Genomic DNA, 21,045 nt, shown 5'->3' on the forward strand with positions numbered 1-21,045 from the left:
CCTGCTTCCTTCTCTATCTGCCTGCCTCTCTGCCTACTTGTGATCTCTCTCTGTCAAATAAATAAATAAAATCTTTAAAAAAAAAAAAAAAGGCCACACGGAATTTCTCGAAACCAACTGGATCAGTAGAAAATGTCACCAGCAGCGTGTGCAAAGTATGCTCCTGTGCTCACTGTGGGGGGACACAGGAGGTCTCTGAATCAGTGAAACAAGGGACAGCAGCCATCCCCTCACCTGCCCTGTGGGCTCTGTGGCAGGGACTGTCCTGAGTGCCTCATACATGTTAACCGCTTACTTCTCACACCAACAACAAGCCCGTAACGTAGATATTATTATTATTATTATCTCAGCTTTACAGATGAGAAAACTGAGGCACAGAGAGGTTAAGTAACTTGCCCAAAGTCCCAAAGCAAGTAAGTAGGTGAGCTGGGATCAGAGCCCAGGCTGTCTGGTGTCCAAGCCTGTGAGGCAAGTAGCACCTGATGAGGCTGGGTCAGGAGGCTGGGTCAGGAGGCAAGGCCTTCTTCAGGATCTCCCTGCTCTGCAGCCCTCAGGCCTGACTGCCCAGTGATCAGGGAGTTTTCTTAAAAATGTCAATTTCCAGGGCTGCCTGGGTGGCTCAGTGGGTTAGGCCTCTGCCTCCGGCTCAGGTCATGGTCTCAGGGTCCTGGGATCGAGTCCCGCATTGGGCTCTCTGCTAGACAAGGAGCCTGCTTCCTCCTCTCTCTCTCTTTCTCTCTCTCTCTCTCTCTGCTTGCCTCTCTGGCTACTTGTGATCTCTCTCTGTCAAGTAGATAAAATCTTTAGAGGAAAAAAAAAAAGTCAATTTCCAGGCTGCACACAAACCAATTCAGTCGGAACCTCCAGGGAGGAGCCTGAGCCCCATCCTGTGTGCTGAAGGTCCTGGAGACTAACGGGCAGCCAGAAGAGAGAGCTTCTGCCCTATTCTTCTCCCTCTCATTTTACAAGCAAGGAAACTGAGCCACGGAAGTCAGCAACTTGCCCAGAGTCTCACAGCCAGACCCAGGACTGTGGTGCCTCCACTTGGTCTGCCCTCAAAATTGCCACTCTTCACAAAACTAAGGTTATAACCAGGAATCGCTGTGCTCTACCAGGTGCTTCCCCGTCCCCAGAATGTTCTTTTGCTCTAACGATTTACAGCCTGTACACCCGAGCGAGAAAACAAAACAAGGCAGCTGGGAGCACCGAGAGTAGACAGTGCTCGTCCCAATGGGGCAGGGGAGGGGGTCCCACCTTTCACTGGTACCTGTGTCTGCAGTGCTTGAAGTCTGTGTTGCTTCTGGAATCAAGAAAATCGGTCTTTTCAAAAACATTAGCAGTACCCTTTGCAGTATGCTTTTCTTTCAAGAATCAATGATTGTTTGGCTTGGACTAATTAGCCTTCCTAAACTGCTATTGTCCTCCCTGCAACGACTCACGGGGACTGTTCCAGAAATGAACACAACGGACACAGACTCTTTGCACTTTCAGGAGGAGATGGGTGGCAAGATGGATGCTTATCGATTCCTGGAGAAGCCTGCACAGCACAGGCGGCCTCGTTCTGGGCTCTCTGCACTCCCAGCTGTGCTCCTGGAAGACTCCCAGACACGAGCAGCCGGGGCTGTAATGAGGTCTTCAGCTACTACAACTTGCATAAAATACACAACACGCAGCCAGCCAGCAGCTGCTCTGGATCTTGATGAATAATTTAGAAACAAATTACCCTTTTCCAAATGGGTCCAATAAAGTAAGATTCATTGCAAGGCACCCAATGAGCTTCCCTTTGAGGCTGTGGAGACTCCAGCTGCCATAATTAAGGCTGCTAACTTCCCTAGTCCTAGCCGACCAAGGAAGCACTCCGCTGAATGAAACCTGATCAGGAGAAATTAAGTGCCCCTTGCCCTTCCCTACAAAAGAAGAACTTTGCAGGCAAGTGAATCTCTAAAATCCATCTCTACAGGACATCATCAATCAGAACAGACCTCTTTGTTGCACTGTTACCTTGTTAAGATATGTGGTTTAAACCATCGATTTCATTCCATTTGGTGCTAATGGAACTTTTTTTTTAATCTTTCCTTTCAAAGCTTGGACCATACTTTAACATGATTTAATAGCTTCAAAGCCAGCTGGATTGGCTCCTTGGAGACATGGCTGATTCCGGGATAGAACAGGGAAAATGCAAAGGGAGTTCATAACATCATATTGGGCCAAGTGCTTGAAAACTAATAGGGCCAGGTCAAAAGGACACCAGAGCCAGCTGGAAGGGATTCCCGCTAGCCAAATCTGGAGCACTCTGAGCATCAAAATGAATAATGACAGGAGGAGTTCATAGTGTATTGAATAAAAAGAAAAAGGAAATGTGAGAGAAGTTTCTTCTTACAGAAGACTACCAACCAACAAATATGAAAATATGATGGAGCCAGAAAATCCTTCTTTCACAATCACCATAGAAACAACAGATTCAGACAATGACTTATTGATGAATGCAAAAACTATTAGGGGAAAGACTGCTATGAAATAAACTACTCATACAGTATTCAATGTATACATATTAATTATAATGGAGAAAAAGACCTTTACAATGGAGAAATCATTAACCAAATGATCAAACTTATTACCAATGATAGAGAAAATCGGCATCATGAGCCCACGTAACATTACCCATGACTTGCCTAGAATATTTACCCTCAAATAAATTTACCCTCAAATAAATTATGTTGGAAAACCTCAGACAAATCTGAATTGAAGGGCGTCTTGCAAAAATGGCCTGGACCCTTCAAAAATGTTTATGTCAGGAAAGACAGAAAAGGTAAGGGAAGCATTCAAGAGTAAAGGGAAGAGACTACACACCTGACAGCCAAGGGCAATGCATGGTCCTTGACTGGACATTGTTTTAGAGAAGAAAATTGCTGTAAAGGATACTTAATGACACTTTAATAGGGACTGTGTATTATATAACAGTCTTGTATCAATGTCACATTTCCTGATTGTCAACTACACTGGGTGTGGTTAAATAGAATGCCTTTGATCTTATGATATACATGCTGAGGTATTTAGGGGTAAACTGTCATAAACTCTGAAATGGTTCAGAATAAAAAAAGCTGAGAGAAAGGCAAACATGACGAATATTAACATTAGTTGTATCTAGGTCAAGGTACATGGGTATTCATTGTACTAGTCTTGCAATTTTGCTAAATGTTTTTTATATTGTTGTTAAAAATAATAAACTGGAGGGGCACCTGGGTGGCTCAGTCAGTTAAGCATCTGCCTTCAGCTCAGGACATGATCTCCAGGTCCTGGAATTGAGCCCTGCTTTGAGCTTGCTGCTCAGTGGGGAGTCTGCTTCTCCCTCTTCCCATGGCCGTCCCCCTGCTTGTGTTCTCTCTCTCTTTCTCAAATAAAATCTTTTAAAAACATTTTTAAATATGCTAAAATAAGTTGATCTTGACTTAAAAGAAACACAGATTTCTGCATGCTTTAGCCTCAAAAGCATTGATGTTCACCAGATCCATGTCAAAGATCTGGCAGTCCTGGATCCCTCTTCCTGTTAGCAACAACAAGCTGGTTCTGGTATGGCTGCTCCGTGTGGATGGAGCTTGATGGCTGTTTCCCAATGGGCCCCTGCACTCTGTCTTCTACCTAACACATGTATTCATTCATGCTTTCATTTCTGTTGACTGCCTGGTCTCTGGGAGCATCTGAGTCAGAGACAGGAGGCAAAGTCCTAACAACAGGGGAGCAAGCTTGTGCTCACTGCACTGAGGATCAATCCCTGCAGTGCAAAGCACAGAATCCCTGGTACTGACCACAGGGTAGACTCTGAATGGCTTTTTAGAGGTTCATGGAGACATTATCATGGGTTGACTTGTGTCTCCCTAAAATTCATATGTTTAAGTACTAACCCCCAGTGCTCCCAGAATGTGACCTTACTTGGAAATAGAGTATTGCAGACATAATTTAACTAAGATCAGTTTATACTGGATGGGATGGGTCCTCTAATCCAATATGACTAGAGTCCTTATTTAAAAAAAAAAAAAAAAGAGAGAGAGAGAGAGAGAAATTTGGACACAGAGAAGCACACAGAGAAAACCGTATGAAAATGAAAACAGAGGTTAGGCTGATGCTTCTAGAAGCCAAGAAACACCAAAGACTGCCAGAAAATACCAGAAGCTAAGAAAGAGGACTAGAGATCGTTCCCTTATAGTCTTCTGAAAGAACCAACCCTACCAACACCTTGATTCAAATATCTAGCTAGATGAGGATCCACTCATAGTCCTGTTGTGCAGTTAATTTTGTTAACATCAGAGAAACACTTAAAACAGAGCCTTTACTTGGCAAATGCTGTGAAGCACTGTTTCATCTTCTTCTTCCTCATCCCCCTCTTCCTCACCTCCTTCCCCCCTCCTTCCCCCTCCCTTTCCTCTTCTAGTTCTCCTTCTTCTTCTTCTCCTCCTCCTCCTTCGCCTCCTCCTCTTCCTCCTTCTTCTTCCTCTTCCTCCTCCTCCTCCTATTTATTCCTCCTCCTCCTCCTACTTCTTCCTCCTCCTCCTCCTCCTCCTCCTCTTCTTCTTCTTCTCCATTATCAGTCTTTCTCTGGCTGTAGCTTTGTTTTGAACTTTGAATAAAGTTGCTTTTGTAGTGGGAAAATCTTTGCACCAAGAGGGAACCCTTTCCTGGCTTCTGGCCCCTGTTCCACCCCAACCCAATGCATGACCTGGAATAGAGCACAGCACATCTCTGGGCCTCCCTTTCTAACCTCTTGCAAAATGAAGACTTCAAGTAAATCTCCAGCTCTGGGTCCCATGTTTTCTCATTAGCCTGGTCTGACCCCAAGCTCAAGCAGTCTCTGCAGCCCTTTAGGCTGTGTAATTAAAGGTTTTGGTATGCTGAGGACCCTACAGTGGGTTCTCTTGGAGATCTAAACTTTAAATTCTTTTTATTTAAAATCAATTAACATACAGTGTATTGTTAGTTTCAGAGGTAGAGTCTAGTGATCCATCAGTTGCATACAACACCCAGTGCTCATCACATGAAGTGCCCTCCTTAATACCCATCACTCAGTTACCACATCCCCCCACCCAGCTCCTCTCCAGCAACCCTCAGTTTGTTTACCATAGTTGAGAGTCTCTTATGGTTTGTCTACCTCTCTGATTTCATCTCATTTATGTCACTTTGTTGGGTTTTAAGAAGTATAAGACTTGGTACTTTCAAATACACTGTGGATTTGCCAGTTTAAAAAAAGTGAAACCATAATCTACTAAGATTGGAAGGAATCCAAGAGCAACTGTACACCCCCCTCAAATATTAGAAGAACTTGTCTCATACTGGCCCAGGGAATGAGATTAAACTGAAACAATGGTTAAAAGCTACAGAGAAACACTGACTTCAAGTATTTATCACTGAACTGATACTGTTTTGTGATAAATAATTGTCAAAGTTCTTAATGGTTTTCATAGTGAGTAGAAAAGAAAGACACATCGAAGATGAAATTTAAAAGCAAGTGGAATCACAGGGTTATGAAGCCGATGCTGATTGTCTCCATTACCATCCCTACCAAAGTCAAGGTCACTCTACAGTTGTCCTAGGCATTGTTGATTAAGAGCACCACATATAAAGTATAAGCATGCAACAATAATTTTTTTTTATATAAAGCAAAATGTCTTCACTTACCCCAAGAAGGCTGAACCACAGTAAGATTCACAGTTACAGACTTGTAGGCATTCAGGCCCTTCATGTTAGCCAGGCATGTCAGAGTCCCGTTGCCCTGTGGCGTGAGAGTCAGGACGTTCACTGCACTTTGGAGGTCGTTGGGCTCCAGACCAGAGTAATAGCTTGAGTGGCTCACCGGAACGCCGATCTCCCAGGAAATATCCGGGAGAGGGATCCAGCCCAATGCATGACAAGTCACATTACAGGGTTTATCCTCAGTGACTATAAGGTTGCCTCCGGGAATGAGCAACTCCCCCATAACTAGAGGAAAAAAAAGAGAAATGTTCTGAAGGAGTGACCATGACTCTCTTGGTTCCAAGTTTTCTTTAATTTTTCCTTCAAATCACATATCACTGGCGTTATCTTCCCAAGTCCAAACTGGCTGTGTCTGTATCGAGAAACTTAACTCAGGTTTTATCTGTGTTATTGATAATTGATACCCACCAATGAAGAAAGAAGGTGAGGTTGCTCATCAGAAAACAAATAATTCCAGAGAAAATGAATAAATAAAAATCAGGATCCAGGGGAGTATAAATTATATGGAAAAGAGGGCAAATGTGCCTGCCCTAAGAGGCTACAGAACCACAACAAAGTAGGGTTGCCAAGTTGTCCTGGGAGCCAAAGCAAAAAGGGAAAAACCTTTACATTCTTTTCCATTGAAAGGAGATCACATCTCAAAGCCTTATGGAAAAGCAAGTCTCTCCTGGCCTTTGGTCAGTCATATTCATTTTATTTATTTTTTGGGTCACACATTTTGAACATAGCTTCTTATGACAGTTCCTTAAAGTATTTTTCCAATTACAAATTGAATCAAAATCAAATCTAACTGCAAAAACAGTTCCCCTAAATTACATATCAGAATAGAATACTCTGATAAAGTATTTTCAGGATTTTATTAAAGACCCACCTGCCCATGCCAGTGTGAACACTGTAGGCAAGCCATCTGGACGTAGTGCTTGTGTGTGCTACTATTAACCAAGTGACCTGAGGATTGGCTCCGGTAAAGACACAGCCTTAGTGAAACACATAAATATTGGAACATCCAAATTAAAACAGCTCCCTGTTGCATAATATAACGGGAAGAACACTGGACTGAGGATCCAAAACTCTGTTCTCATTCCTGGATATCCCACACGATCACCATCACCTGGAACAAGTCAACTGACATTTTCAGGCTCCATTTTTCACTAGACAAGTGAAATAATTTGATTAAATCAGAGGTTTTCCAATGTTTAGGTTTCAGTATCTTTTAAAACCTTAAAAATCATGAAGACTCCAAAGACTGTTTATGTGGATTCTTCCTACCAATATTTACCATACTTGAAATTGAAATTTTTAAATATTTATTTTATAATAACAATGATAACCCACATATATTTATGAAACTATACCTCTATTTTTAAACCAAAATAAATTATTTTGAAAAATCATTGTTTTATATTTATGCAAATCTCTTTAATTTCTGGCTGGATTCTCATATCAGCTTCTGCATTCAATCTTTTACAATATATTGCTTTAGTTGAAATATATTAAAAACATCTGACCCCCCATGGATATATAGGTGGAACAGTGAGAAGGCTTTTCAGATAATCAAGGATAGTCTTTGATACTGTACCAAAACTTCACAAGTAGTGGTTTCTTACAGGTTAGTCACACTGTGGAAACTGAACCTGTATAAAGGAATTTTCATTTCCTTTTAAGTTAAAATCCACTGTTCTATCTGGCACTTCAATTGATCTTTCACTTTCACATTCCTTTGTATCATTATCCCTTGATAATTTAGGAAATGAGGGTCCACAGAGTTATGCAGACCTTCCCAATGTACAGTGAGAGCCTCCCTGTGCACTAGTACAATGACAGCAGGAAAGGCAACTCACATCTTAGTATTATTTTGGGGCAGTCGTGACCTCACAGACCCTGAAAGGGTCTAGGGGATGCCCAAGGGTTCCCCAACTACATGGAACTGGGTCAGCTCTGAAAGCTCTTCTTACTCTGAGACGTTACATTTCCAATTATGACTTTCCTCAGTAGTCTCTTGGAATAAGTAGAGCACCTTTGCTAATGCGAGGATTACCACAAATGCAACAATGAGAGGGAATAGATCTGTCCTTCAAACTGGATTTTGTCCTTATTCCTTTTCCTCCATTCATTGTTTCATGTGATGGACAGGTTTAAGATGACAGAAACCGGAAGGAATGGTATTGCCTCAATTAATAACGAATGATCTTGAACTGAAGTCTAGTGGCCCTCAAAACACAAGAGATCTGGGGAGCTTGGGTGGCTCGGTCGCTGGACATCTGCCTTCTGCTTGGTTCATAATCCCAGGGTCCTGGGATCAAGCCCCACATCGGGGTCCCTGCTTAGCAGGAAGTCTGCTTCTCCCTCTCCCACTCCACCTGCTTCCCTCTCTCACTGTTTCTCTGTGTGTCAAATAAATATATAAAATTTTAAAAAACAAAAACAAAAAAATACAAGAGGACTAGAATTTGGTGCATGGTTGATAGACTGGACGAGTGAAACAGTCTGAAGCATTTCCTTTTTCTATATATATTTGTGACTCAACTTTTCCCATGGGCTTTCACAGAACTTATCAAGCAGCACGACAAACACTTTATAGAAAGGTGATGACTAGAACATTCACATAGATTTTGGATGACTCAACATGGAGTTATGTAAGCTGTCTTTATTTTTATTGCTGATACACGAGGAGGAAAAAATAAATCTTTGGATAATTCATTTTAAAAATAAAATGGATGCCTCCTCTTTTTTGGAAGATTCTTTTCCCTTGAAAGAGATCCTGCTGCGTGGAGAACATTTTGTTCCTCTAGGAACAAAGTGCCATTCCGGACACTGCAACCTGCGTAATGCAACCATGTTTGGTCCCTGCTGTAAGGTTTCTTCTGCATGACCTCGGGAAAGAATTTAATCTCCATAGAAGCTTGTTCTTCCATCTGTATTAAAGCCAAAAGCTACAGTAATTACCAACAAATAAAAATGCTTGTTTGGGTATATTCAGACAACTTTATAGATGCATGGCTTTGAGAAAGCTGCCTTAGAACCACATGGATTGATGAATTTGATAGGCTATAAGCATATCAAGAAGTCATGCCTTTGACCCTGCTTCCTTGATCCAGGGCTGCTCTCCTCCTCTCTCACTTTTCCATTTTACCTATCATCCTCAGACCCCCAAGCACAAAAAGGCACCTCACTATGGAGTCATCCATGAAATCTTGGGCTTATTCTCTCTTCCCCCTTCCCAATTGAAACCTAAGCTTGTCTCCCACTCAGGGTCCTTGCCAGTCTCTCCAATGCACCAATGTTATTCATGCATTTGCTTTATCTACTCTTCATGTAAGGTCCTTAAATTCAGGACTCTGCCTTATCCTACTCATCTCTGAGGCCCCTTTCAGATGCCTCACACAAGGGCGTGCTCTTATTGGGTAGGCAATAAGTAATAGCAGTTAGCTATATGGAGACTGCTAGAACCCAGGAGCTATTTTAAAGGCTTTACATGAACCTACTCATGTGATCCCACAACTACCCTATAATGAAGAAACTAGGGCATGAGGTCATCAAATAACATGGCCAAGGTCACACAGTTAATAAGTGATGAAGCTGGAATCTTAACTTAGCATATGGGTCCCAGCCTGCATCATGAACCACCAGACCACTCTGGCTCCCAACTATGTGTGCAATGAGCTGAACCAGACAGGACTTTGGAGTCTTCAAACCATCCTCTGTCATTGTTTTATCAAATCCTCACAGTAAACCAGCAAGGTGGGCAGGGAAGCCTTATCCCCATTTTAGAGATGAAGGAGTAGAGCCTCCTCAGGGGTCACCAAGCTGGTAATTGATGAAAGCCAAACCAGAACTCAAGTCTTTGATTCCCTTTCTCCTGTGTTCATTCCCTTATACCACAAATTATTATAGTAAGAATCTAGTTATGCAAACTAAGCCAATAATCTAGGTAGTCTCAGAAAAGCACTATTCAGAAAACGTCATCAAACCTCATAAAATTAAAGACACATAAACATAAAGAGACAACAATTTGACTTACAATTGACAACAATCACTAAGAAAAAAAAAAGTAGAAATAGGTAGGCATGCATCTCTGCCAAGTGTTATCAAACTGGATTTGATGCAACATTAACACAAATCCAACGTTTGGAAATTTCTCCTAGATAAGCAAATAAATAGACATAAGAAAACTTTCAAACATATGATGTGGTCGGCTATAAGAAATGCTGCCACAGAAATCAGAAGCTCTACCAGCTCCAGTGCATCTAAAAATACCACCGAATTACAAAAAGAGTGCAAAGTGATTAAACTTTGATAAAGATGTTCTGAATTCTTGAAAAACACCCTTTTTTTCTTTTTTTCACTATATGGCATGTTTTGGAGCATCTCACAATTGAGCATCTCACAATTCCCTCTAAGAATGAAAAATAAGTCATCCATTAGGGTAAGTTTCATTCACTCTTCTCTAAAACACTTGTATACTTAGTGAACACACATCTTCGACTATAAGAACTTCTGGGGGCAGAAGAGAACAGAAGATTGGCAGAGCTCAGCTAGAAAGAGGTAAAGGGTAAAGCATGATTCAAAGTGCATACAGGACCTAAGGCAAAGAGACAAAGTCAAGTGCATAAAAAACTAGAGAAAAGGCAAGGATTGGCAGTCCTCCCTAAATCAAAAAGCAGTGACCATGACTGGCCTGGGGAGAATCCAGGGTAAATGTCACAAAAGCTATCAGCACTGATACAGTTCAGATGGAAAGTGGTAAGATCTGTGTTTAAGAATCTTAGTGAGAGAAACGGGAAAGGAGAAGAGAGATGAGAGAAACAGCAAGAAGGGAAGCAGAAAGAGAATCAGTGAGGGAGGGGGTGAGATCGATGTTTGTTGGTTTGGAATCATTCCAAGTGTAAGTCCAGGTGACAGCAGACCCATCATCACACGTGACATGAACTCCGAAGGGTCCCTCCATTCCCCTGGTGTCTGGCCCAGCAGACGCCACCTGCTCCACTCAGGGGCCCCTGTGTACCCACCTTGGACAGAAAGGAAGGCAGAGGCATCCCGGTCGCTGTTCTGGAGGCTGCATTTGATGCGCCCGGCATCCCCGAGCTGCACGTCATGGATTATCATCTCAGAGATGGAGTTGCCACCCTCTTCATAACTGGCAGAGGTAAAGCGCTTGTTGGTGATGATGGGCTCTGAGGGTGTGATGCTCAGCACCACCGTGTCATTCAGAGCCCACATGATGAGCTTCCAGCCCGGCGAGATGGTACAGTTGAAGCGAGCCTCCGAGCCCTCCAGCACCGTTGCATTCTTGGGACCTTCTATGATTTGATAGCTGGATCCAGAAGCTGGAAGGCAGCCAGTTTTTCAAGGAGGTAAGTGAGCGGATCTATGTAAGTCAACCGTACGGTTTAACCCTTCTGTATTTACCAGCTGTGACCTCTGGATACCCAGTGGTCAGACTCCGTGTCTTCCTGATCCCAACACCATGTCTCCCCAGTGGACAGGAAGCCACACATCCCGCCTTTCCAATCCCTCCCTTCACAGTTCTCAGCACTCCCACCAAACTGCAAGCAAAAAAAGATGCTTTCCTCAACCTCCAGAAATATGTTACCTTGAATACCTGATCCCAGCCTAGTCCCATGAGCACCTTATAGCCCAGCTCTGCCAAGAAAAGTTTTTTCACCTTTACTATGAAATGAGAGTTATCTTCCCAGTAAAAGGGGAAGGAATCTTTGATTCCCACCTCTGAGGAAATCCCAAGGCTTCTCTTCACAAAGAGAATGGGGAACACAGCATGCGGTGATCACAGCCCCATGTGTACCCTGCGCTCTTAGAGCCCCCAAGTGGGATGCTCAGGACAGTGTCTGGGCCGGGGAAAACAAGGTCAAGAGAGAAGGAATCCAGTTGGAAAAAGACAACAGCTGCGTCCTGAGTATGCTGTCATGGAGTGATAGGTCCGTCAGTCACCAAGTATCAAGAGAACCGTACTATCATTGAGTCACACCTCTCCTCTTAAGGTCCAGAAGAGACCTCAGTGGGGAGATACAAAGAGAGGGAAGAGGGTAGATAGAAGGATGTGGGGGATAGGCTTTCCTATTGTGAACCACCAAGCGATGCGTCCGGCAGCCTCGTCCAAGTCTCACTACCCTGAGCGCTAGGTTTAAAACCCCAGCAGACAGTCAGATGCTCACAAGCATAAGACCATAGTCTCTCAGGTGAGACTCCTGGCTCAATGGACAAGTGATCGCAACTTCTCCATGCCCCACTCCCCTCAGCTGCAAACACAGTCACTAATACTACAGCAACTTGTTTCAAAAGCCAAATATGGTAATTCACGTGACGTCCTTCACAGGACCCCCAAGCCCTCAGCAAAGGTTCATTCCTATGTGACATGCAACGAAGGATGTGTTGATTTTAGACAATCCAAGGATGTCACAGATTGAAGTAAAATTTCTTCCTTCACCCTTTTCACTACCTTCAACCCCTAGCTCACCAGATGCACCGTGACTCCAGTGAAATCTGGAGTGACAACTCCTGACTGGTATTCCACATGGGGTACGCCAAGGGCTCTCCAGCTCATGTGACCTCAGCCATAACCACCTGAGATGGAATGCTCTACACCAGAAGAGCTCAGGATATCTTCTGGGCATTTAGGACCGAAGTTCTAATCATCTTAGAGGAGCTAACCGGCAGTGAAAGTTTTCAAGACCTTCCCATGTTTGTAATAAAAATTCAAAGTAAAACTTGCACAGCAAAGGATAGTCTTCAAAATCTCTGAATGCTCATGTTTTTACCACCTATTGTTTAACGACGAAGAAGTAAAAAGCAGCAATACCCAGGACTTGGATCACAGCGGTGAGCTGAGACCCAAACTCGGACCTTCTCTCTTTCCTCCTTTCCCTTCTGATCCCACTCAGGGTTTACAGCAAAAAAGACCCCTGGCAGACCATGCCCGGTGGTTTCTTCTCAGCCCTACCTGCTTCATCAGTAAGACAACAATGTGTTCCTCTAACTTTCTGGAGCTTTAAGATTCTGGTGGGACCACCAGGCAGCCAGCCATATACACTGATTGCCCCCAAATCACTGCAGCCCCCCGTCCTTCCAACTTCATAAGGTCAACTTATATTACAGGTTCTCAAAGAATCTCATTACAGCCCTACAGCTTCCTGGGGAGACACCACACCCCAGACAGGCATTAACATGTTAACACATCACCTGAGCGCCCAGGATGCACTGTCTGCTGCACAAACAGTGTCCCAGAGGCAAGCAGGACCAGGGAGAGAGGCAGCCAGGGTCAAGGTCAAGGAAGGGATCCTGTGGAGTCCAAAGAGGCAGAACCGAGGGCAAATCAGAATTAACTAAAACGGTTGCTGTGTTTGGGTAAGCATGATGGCTATTCATTTTTTTTTCTTTTTTGGGGGGGCAAGGGTCTCTGGGTGTGATAGGAAATGAGAGATGGTGAGATTCTAAAAGCAGCCTCTACTGGGTATCCTCCCTTATCCCTGGACAAGTGCCTCTGATCCAAGGATCCCTTTGATCTGGGATTTTTAGAACAAGAAAAAAGCTTGAGGAGGGATATCAGAATTGATTCCCCAGGGAAGCCACAGCCGCTGTGCCAACTCAGCTCTTTCCGCAAGCCTGAGCTGCACCATAAGAAGAAGGACAAAAGAAAAGAAAGAGCCAAGTCTACACCCTGAGGAAAGACACGCGCTCTCTCCACCCCCACAGTGTGACAACAGTGCTCTTCCCCTGCTCCTGATGCAGGTCACAAGAGCTACGTGGACAGAACCCATGTTCGGATGTGGACAGAGCCCGGAGGGCTGAGACCCAGGCTTCCCGAGACCCAGGCTTCTACCAGGAGCTCGGTCCAAGCAGTCCCACTGAGCGCGCGGACCCGTTCAGAACCTGACTCCCTCACAGCCCGGTGGGGGCTGACGGCTTATTTCACTCCAAGCCAGCAGACTGCCGCGTGTGACCAAGACAACACGCAGGCCACCTACCTTACTTCACAGGTGGGAGGTGAGGCAGAGGAAGGCCAAATGGAAACGCCTTGAGTTTGAGCCTGCCCTCTATATTAAACAGGAGGCACCCAGTCTTAAGCGCTCCATTCCCCGGACAGTGTCACCCACAGTCTTGGCTTCCCACCATGGATAAACCCATGGTTAGGCCTGCCTCGTGACTCAGAAGCTGTATCCCGATAATGTGAGGTCCTGGAGCCGCCCCCCTCTCCCTGAGCCCTATCAGCTGTGGTATGTGTGACCCCGCCCTGTGCAGAACAAATATGAGAAAATTGTAAATAAGACCTTCATCAAACACAAAACCACCCTTTCCTTCTCCTCCCCTTTCATTCTGTAGAGCAAATAGGCAAATTGGGGCAGAGCCACGGCAAAGATCAGGGTCCCCCTCCCAGACACTCCCCTGGCTGCCAACTGTGGTGGTCGCCCAACTCAGGAGTCGATCCACTTCCAGGATCCTTACTCACATTCACACTCTAATTTCCATCTTAGCATCCCAACACCTTGCTTCCTCCCCTGCCGAGGATCCTACTCCACCAGGCATCTCCATGAATGACGGGCTGCAGCCCGGACTGAAGTGCATCACTTTGAGTCACTGCATCTTCCCATCTGCAAAATGGGAATCACTCCAACAGTAGCTCCTCTGCCTGCTTCCATGCCTCCCACCAGCCCTCCATCACTTGATCCTAAACATGGATGATACCAACCTTCTGCAAAGGCTGTCTCTCAGCTCCCTGTGGGAGCAGCTGGCCGTCTCCCTGGCAGGAGGTTAGATCCCCCTATTCTCCCACTCTCCTCCAGCAGGCTCCTCCCTGTACCTGAGGACCCCTCACCTTCCCCCTTCTCTTACTCAGCACTGGAAAGGAACCAAAAAGCAGACAATTAAAAGCAGAAGGGTCAAAGGGAAATGAAATGGATTTAGCAGCAGAGAAATGGTTTGGTGTGACAGCTCCGAGAAAGAAAACGGGAGTCGGAACACATCAGGGATTGGGACAGTCAGAAGGAAACTGAGAAGTGAGGGAGGGGTCCTGAAACACCTGCAGAGTCCCTGCAATCATTGCTGTGCCACCAGCACCCAGAACTGTTATCTACATGACAACCAACCAGTGGGATCTTCTCAGCAAACCAGTGTGATCACGGACCCTTCCTCCACCTTTAATATTTAAATATTTAAAGTATTTTAAACACATCCACTTTAAATAAAGACCAGATAACCCTTACCATTATCATATCTTAAGACCTTACTTAGTCTCACATTAACTTCCTTCTGCCCCAAACTCCACACTCTGGCCACCAGACTATCCTAAATTTATCAAACTCACCAAGTCTCTCTGGCCCCAGGGCCTTTGCACAGGCAGTGATCAGCCTGGCATACCAGTCTTGCTTACGCCTCAGCTCCCAGTCTAGTTGTCTCCTCCCCAGGGAAGGCTTCCCAGAATTTTAGGTTGAATTATCCTATAACAGGCTTTCAAATCATAGAAGCAATTATCACAATTGTGATTTTATATTGATTTTTCACCTAATGCCTGATTCCCCTGCTAGACTGTAAGGTCTTTGTTAGCAGGGACTATACCTGGTTTTGCTCATCACCACATCCCAGTGCCTGCAACTAAATGGCACCTAACAGGTCCTCAGGGAATACTCACTGAGTAAATAAGTAAGGGTGTTGGATTCTAAATAACCCATTACACTAGGGCAAGGTAGAGAGGAGAGAGCTGGCAGGAACCCGTTGGATGCACAGGGAGGCCGCTCTCAGCTATTCGAAGCCAACTCCATAAATGAAAGTGTCTCTACTCCAAGACTTTCCAAGATGAAACACCCAAGGGGCTCAGGCTTTTGTGATGGACCCCATCTCCCAGGGGGCATAGGAATTAGCCCATAACCCTCTCCCCTCCTGGAACAACCATCTCCACGCCTCAACCAGAGCCATTCCTTTGTCCAAAATAGAGCGTCGGGGAAAAATACCTCAGAAAACGGTAGACCCCATGGCATATCAGTTTCCTGCTGAGCTGCTAGAAGAGATCTTTGCTGCTGTGGCTGAAGTAGCCACGGTAGAGCCTTGTCCCTAAAATGTGTGCTGAGTGTGGTCTACTAGCCCCAAGACAAGTCCTTAAGCTCCACACAAGCGAGGACAGTGTTCCCTCTCCACTCTACAAACAAATGTTTATCCAGCAGCTACTAAACACCTCTCACTGTGCACTGTAAGCCAGGAGTTTCCAAACATCTTGGTGCCCAAAAACATGTTAACACCACAGCCTGGTCCCCTGGGCTTAATGTCTCCACACACCCCAACCAAAACTCACAAAACAGTCCCTACTCCCCATAACACACTCCAATAGTCCCTATACTGTTTTATGTCTTTTCCGTTTTTCAATAAATATTGAATATTGGGGGAGGGGATATCAGAGTGTCTGAAAGGGGGCATTCGTGGGAGGTGCTTGATGTCACTGTTGATACACGAAGGTGTTCAGTTTGTGAAAAGTCATCAGACGGCACCTCTATGACTTGTGCACTTTTCTCTATGTTTATTATGCTTAAGTACAATGCCTTAAAGTCACCACATAAGGAATACAGCACGGATACCTTTGCAGTTTAAAACTTAGTTGAGAAGACAAGACAAACGCACCTGAAGCAAAGAAATCTAGACAAGACATAACGAGAGAAAGCTGGGGGAGCCAACTCCGTCGCCCTAAGGACCCCTCTGTCTGCTCGCTCCTCCTGCAAAGTGAAGTCAGATCAGGAGGCCCTGGCCGGGGATACCCTGGAGTCCATTCCAGCTAACACCCTGAGGGAGATCCAGGATGAGGAGAAGCTGATGGGAGAAATGTCAGGCCTCACAGGCATCCGCATGTCCCTCCCTCCGCCGCCCTGTCAATAAACAGGAGCTGGGATTATCACCCTGAACACTGCCAGGTCAGGAGGGCTTCAGGGAGGAGGAATGGGGCCTTCCTTGAAGGCCAACTATAAATGGAAGAAGAGAAAACCAGGAAGAGGATGGGACATTTCAGTAAAAGCATGAGTATGGGAAGGTACGGAAGGCAAAGGCCCACACCAGCGACAACCCAATGAACAGGACTATTGGGCCAAGTGCCCATGAAGGACTTCTCCCACAGCTCAGTCAGCAGAGCTGGGAAATGGGCCCAGCCGAAGGGACCTCACTGTGGGAAGGGCCCAAGGCAGAAGCTTCTGGCAGTCACCTGTCCAGACTGCCTCTTCTGGGTTCCCTTCTGCCCACTTCAGCAGATGCCCATGAAAGTTCCACCAAGCTCGCAAGAGCCCTACCTGCCAGCCCGGCCAGGACAACCAGTGTGGTCGGGATGCCTTTCCAGCTGCTCTCCATCCCCACACGTTTTCTTCACCCCTGGAGAAACAAAGCAGGCAGGTCACAGGCTACCACTGATGCACATCTGCCATTCAGAGCACACAGAGCCCCCCCTAGCTCATGGGTCCGTGGATGGGTTAGAGCTTCTCAGCATGGTCACGGCACCAGCCTCCCCCTTCCACCTGCTGGATCAGAAGCTCCAGAGGCAAGCCCAGAGATCTGTCTGAGCAATGCAACAAGGAGCCAGTTCTGGCATGTGCTCAAGTTTGAGAATCACTGTATTAATTGATCTTACTCCCAAGCCCATGTATAAATTACGAAATGCAGATGGTATACCATTACCGCGGAAGCCCTCACCAAGATGCAGGGGTGCGGGCTTACTGCTCTTCATTTCAATCGTGGTGTTTCAATCACTGGGAAAAAGAAATCCTGCCCATGACAAGTTCACATTATCAAAGAGAGGCAACAAAATGGGGGAAAAAAAACAGAACATAAGCTTATTAGAAGGTGCCAAAGCTATGAAGAAAAATAGAATAGGAGAGTGTGTACACGTGACTGTGTGCATGGGGTGGGCTGGCTATGACCACAACTAGGGAAATTGGAGAAAGGCTCCCGAGAAGCTGCCCTGTGAACAGTGAAGGAGGCGAGGTTGACAGCCCCGTGGGCATCTTCAGAGGAGCTTTCCAGGCAGCGGAGCAGCAGGTACAAAGGCCCTGGGGTGGGATAGTGCCTGGCATGTTTGAAAGGGCTCCAGGGCTGGGGCAGAGTGAGGAGCGAGGGAAAGGGGGAGAGGTCAGAGCTAGGGGAGGCCAGGATAGACTGAGTAAGTCCTTACTGGCCCCTTGACAGCACAGGGAGATCCTGTCATGTATACCTCTTGGCCCTTCTTTGAGTCCCTTGTTCTTGGATAACCCTCTGCTCACCCTACACCCCCACATGTTATCTTGTGATTTTCCCCTTCTCCCCTGCAGCCAGCCTATGTGACGAAGTCACCCGCTCCGTGAGGTCCCACTGGAGCATTTAAAGTAAGTCACCCACTGAACAGGCCGGGAACTGTCTGCAAAAACGACAGACCCTTAGCCTCAGAAAAGGGTCTTTTTCTTTCAAACATTCTTCAACACCACCATGTGGTACACAGCACCCTAACCGGGGAATGGTTTTCTGTGGCTTTGGCATGGACAGGGATTTCACCGTCCCATCAGCCAGTGGGGGAGAACCCAGGGGAGTCCAACCAAACCCTCCAAAATGTGGGGCGCTGGGTTCCGGGAGAAACACCTCCCCAACCGTGGGATTTTTTTTTTAAAGATTTTATTTATTTATTTGACAGAGAGAGATCATAAGTAGATGGAGAGGAAGGCAGAGAGAGAGAGAGAGAGGGAAGCAGGCTTCCTGCTGAGCAGAGAGCCCGATGTGGGACTCGATCCCAGGACCCTGAGATCATGACCCGAGCCGAAGGCAGCGGCTTAACCCACTGAGCCACCCAGGCGCCCCCCCAACCGTGGGATTTTGTCATGAGCTGACACCTGTCCAGGGCTTCAGTCCCCTTTCTTCTGGTACAGACCAAAAGAGACAGACCCCACAGCAACACACAAGCAGAAATACAAGCAGGGAGACAGGGCACAGACTAAAACCCGCCACACCTCAGTCTGCAGAGCACACAGCATACAGGTTGCAGAAGACGACTGAGAGGTGGTTTGAAGCATGGCAAAGACACCCAGCCCTGTAACCTGCTTTCCCTCCTAGCGAGATCCTGAGTATTCACAACTCATGAGGAGGAACATAGGCTTTCTACCCCCTTTGTTTCTCCGATGTGTTGGGAAAGCAAAACTGAGCATGTGTGCTCAACTATAACCACTCGTGGGCGTAAGGTAAAATTCAAAGAGTGTGCCACGGCCCCAGCGGTGGTGGACCCCGCCCCCTGCCCAGCGGGCCTCACCCCGGCAGTAACCCAAAACAGGCTTAGAGACCCGCACAAACACTCCTCAGCAGCAAGGTGCACAGACACCCGAAGTGAAATCACAGCCTTCCCAAACCGATTCCAGATCCTGAATCATGAAGCACCAAATAAATCATTTACCAATTGTCAAAGTTCGATGAGCACAACGCAGCAGGCCAGGCACCGCACCAGTCCACTGTGGGTGTAGCCCAGAGTGCTGCACCCCAGCAGCAGCTGGAGGCGAAGCTGAACCATCACATCATAGAAGCTTACACATTTCACCGAAAGCAATAAATGCCAAGGGTGCAGCCTGCGCTATTGAAACTGCGGTGGTAGCATAAGGTCCACCAGGGATGCTGATAACCGAGAGGAGTCAGGCTCCAGACTGCGGCCAGAGGGCTGCGCTTGCGGCAGGCTCCGTTCTGCCGCCGTCCTCTCAGGCCCTGGCTTCTCCGTAGGACCGGCACTTGGTTTCGACAGAGCCCAGCGGAACCCACAGGGCGGGCGGGTCAGGAGCTCCCAAGAGCTGCAGGACCTCGAGCAGGATTACTGCAGACATGCGCGCCGGGCTGCCCGTGAAGGGTGCGTGCCGTCAGGAAGCCGATTTCAAGTTTTAAGTGAACTCAGACATTTCGCTTTAATTAAATTAGGACCTATGGCAAGCAATTTGCAAGTTAATATCTCTCGGGAGAAGCGGAACAGATCCCTGAGTTGATCTCATTCCTTTTGTGATGGAGGATTGGAAGTGCCCCCTTCCAGGTGAGAAGCTGCAAAGCCTCCTTAACATCCCACACCTTATTAAACTGTATGGCACAGGCAGGGCTGAACCACCGACCAGTCCCTTACTGCCCAGAGAAGGCAAAAACAGAAGGCGTGGTCTCAGAGAGGGCAGTGCTGGACTTTACCATCTCACGACGCCCCACACACAAGCCCTGCTTTCTGGGGCCCAGGAAGTAGCTTGAGTTGGTAAAATCCGAAGGCACCTGCCGACGTTCTGTTCCAGGCAGAGGCAGGAAGCCGAGACCCGACAGGAAGGACAAGGGCCCCTCAGGGTGAGTGAGAGTCAGCTGCCGCAAAAGAGCGGCCTGCAGCCGTCTGGGCGTTCGCGGGACTCGGCACCAGCACAGCGGGAGCGTCCGCCGGCCCGCAGGGACTTCAGAGCAGCTCTCCTTCCCTTCCCACAAACGGCATTTGCAGGTGCGTGCGATGAACAGCGGAGCCGCCGGGATTTTCCAGCGCTGGAATCCTGACCTCCCAGATTGCGGCGTCTCAGCTTTCCCTGCGCACGGAGCGCAGCGCACTGTGACAGGGGCTGCCGCTCCATGAAAAAGCCTCCTGAATTCCGAAACCCCCAGGGCAGCTCCCTCTTTTAATGTTTAACTCTGTGTCCCTTGGGCAACAACGAGTGTGTGTTTGCAGGCGGGACACTTTTCCTGGGACAGCAGCTAGAGGCCTGTGGCCGGGCGACCCGCCCCTCAGCCAAGACAGGTGCCTGGGGACCAGCCCGCTGGACAGACAGACGCCTGGCCGCTGGCTGGAGCTGCCTTACCTCGGGCAGGAAGGCCTCCTTCCTCTTCAGGGCTTCAGAAGAGGTTCTCCGATCCCCGGGGCATCTAGCCACGGTTCTGTCTCAGTCCACACAGAGCAGGAACACACCTGTGCGGCCTCCGGAGAATCCCGACCCACGTCACCTGTTAACAGGAAGTTCCCGGCGAAATGCTCTCCCACGTCACAGGCCAGGCTATAAACACAGAGGTGGCCTCTGCCTCCCACCCGCCTCTCGCTCCCGGAAGGTGAGCGCGCCCCAGAGTTGACATTTTTCCTGCTAATCATTAGCCAGCCCCAAACAGCAGCCTGGGCAGTGCGGTGGGGCTGGACACGCCACGGCCACCTCGGGGTCACGGCCGCGGGCCCTGGGCCTCTGACCCGGCTCCTCCTCTGGGCCGATCTCGGTCCTGGTCCCGCAGCCCTGCCTGCGCCCTGTGGGCCCGGCTGGTGGTCACTCTTGCCCGGGCTGGGGGTCCTTCCCGCCCCAGGACACGGGC

The 21,045-nt window shown here is 47.2% G+C and overlaps 1 protein-coding gene across 2 annotated transcripts in view; it reads right to left on the minus strand.

The window, feature by feature from the left end:
• IGSF5 (immunoglobulin superfamily member 5) overlaps positions 1-20,781 on the minus strand; it is a 45,513-nt gene extending 24,732 nt beyond the window's left edge. The window contains exons 1-4 of one of the 2 annotated variants that reach the window (XM_047719810.1): positions 20,550-20,781; positions 17,025-17,103; positions 10,755-11,072; positions 5,671-5,970 (exon numbers count right to left, since the gene is read on the minus strand). In XM_047719810.1, coding sequence (XP_047575766.1) covers positions 5,671-5,970; positions 10,755-11,072; positions 17,025-17,082 — 676 coding nt within the window. In that variant the 5' untranslated portion in view covers positions 17,083-17,103; positions 20,550-20,781. The remainder of the gene's footprint in view (positions 1-5,670; positions 5,971-10,754; positions 11,073-17,024; positions 17,104-20,549) is intronic. The other variant, XM_047719808.1, reaches the window with a different exon arrangement.
• Positions 20,782-21,045: the final 264 nt, after the last annotated feature.

This window comes from Lutra lutra, chromosome 1 (assembly GCF_902655055.1).
Source record: "Lutra lutra chromosome 1, mLutLut1.2, whole genome shotgun sequence".
Classification (NCBI taxonomy): Eukaryota; Metazoa; Chordata; class Mammalia; order Carnivora; family Mustelidae; genus Lutra; species Lutra lutra.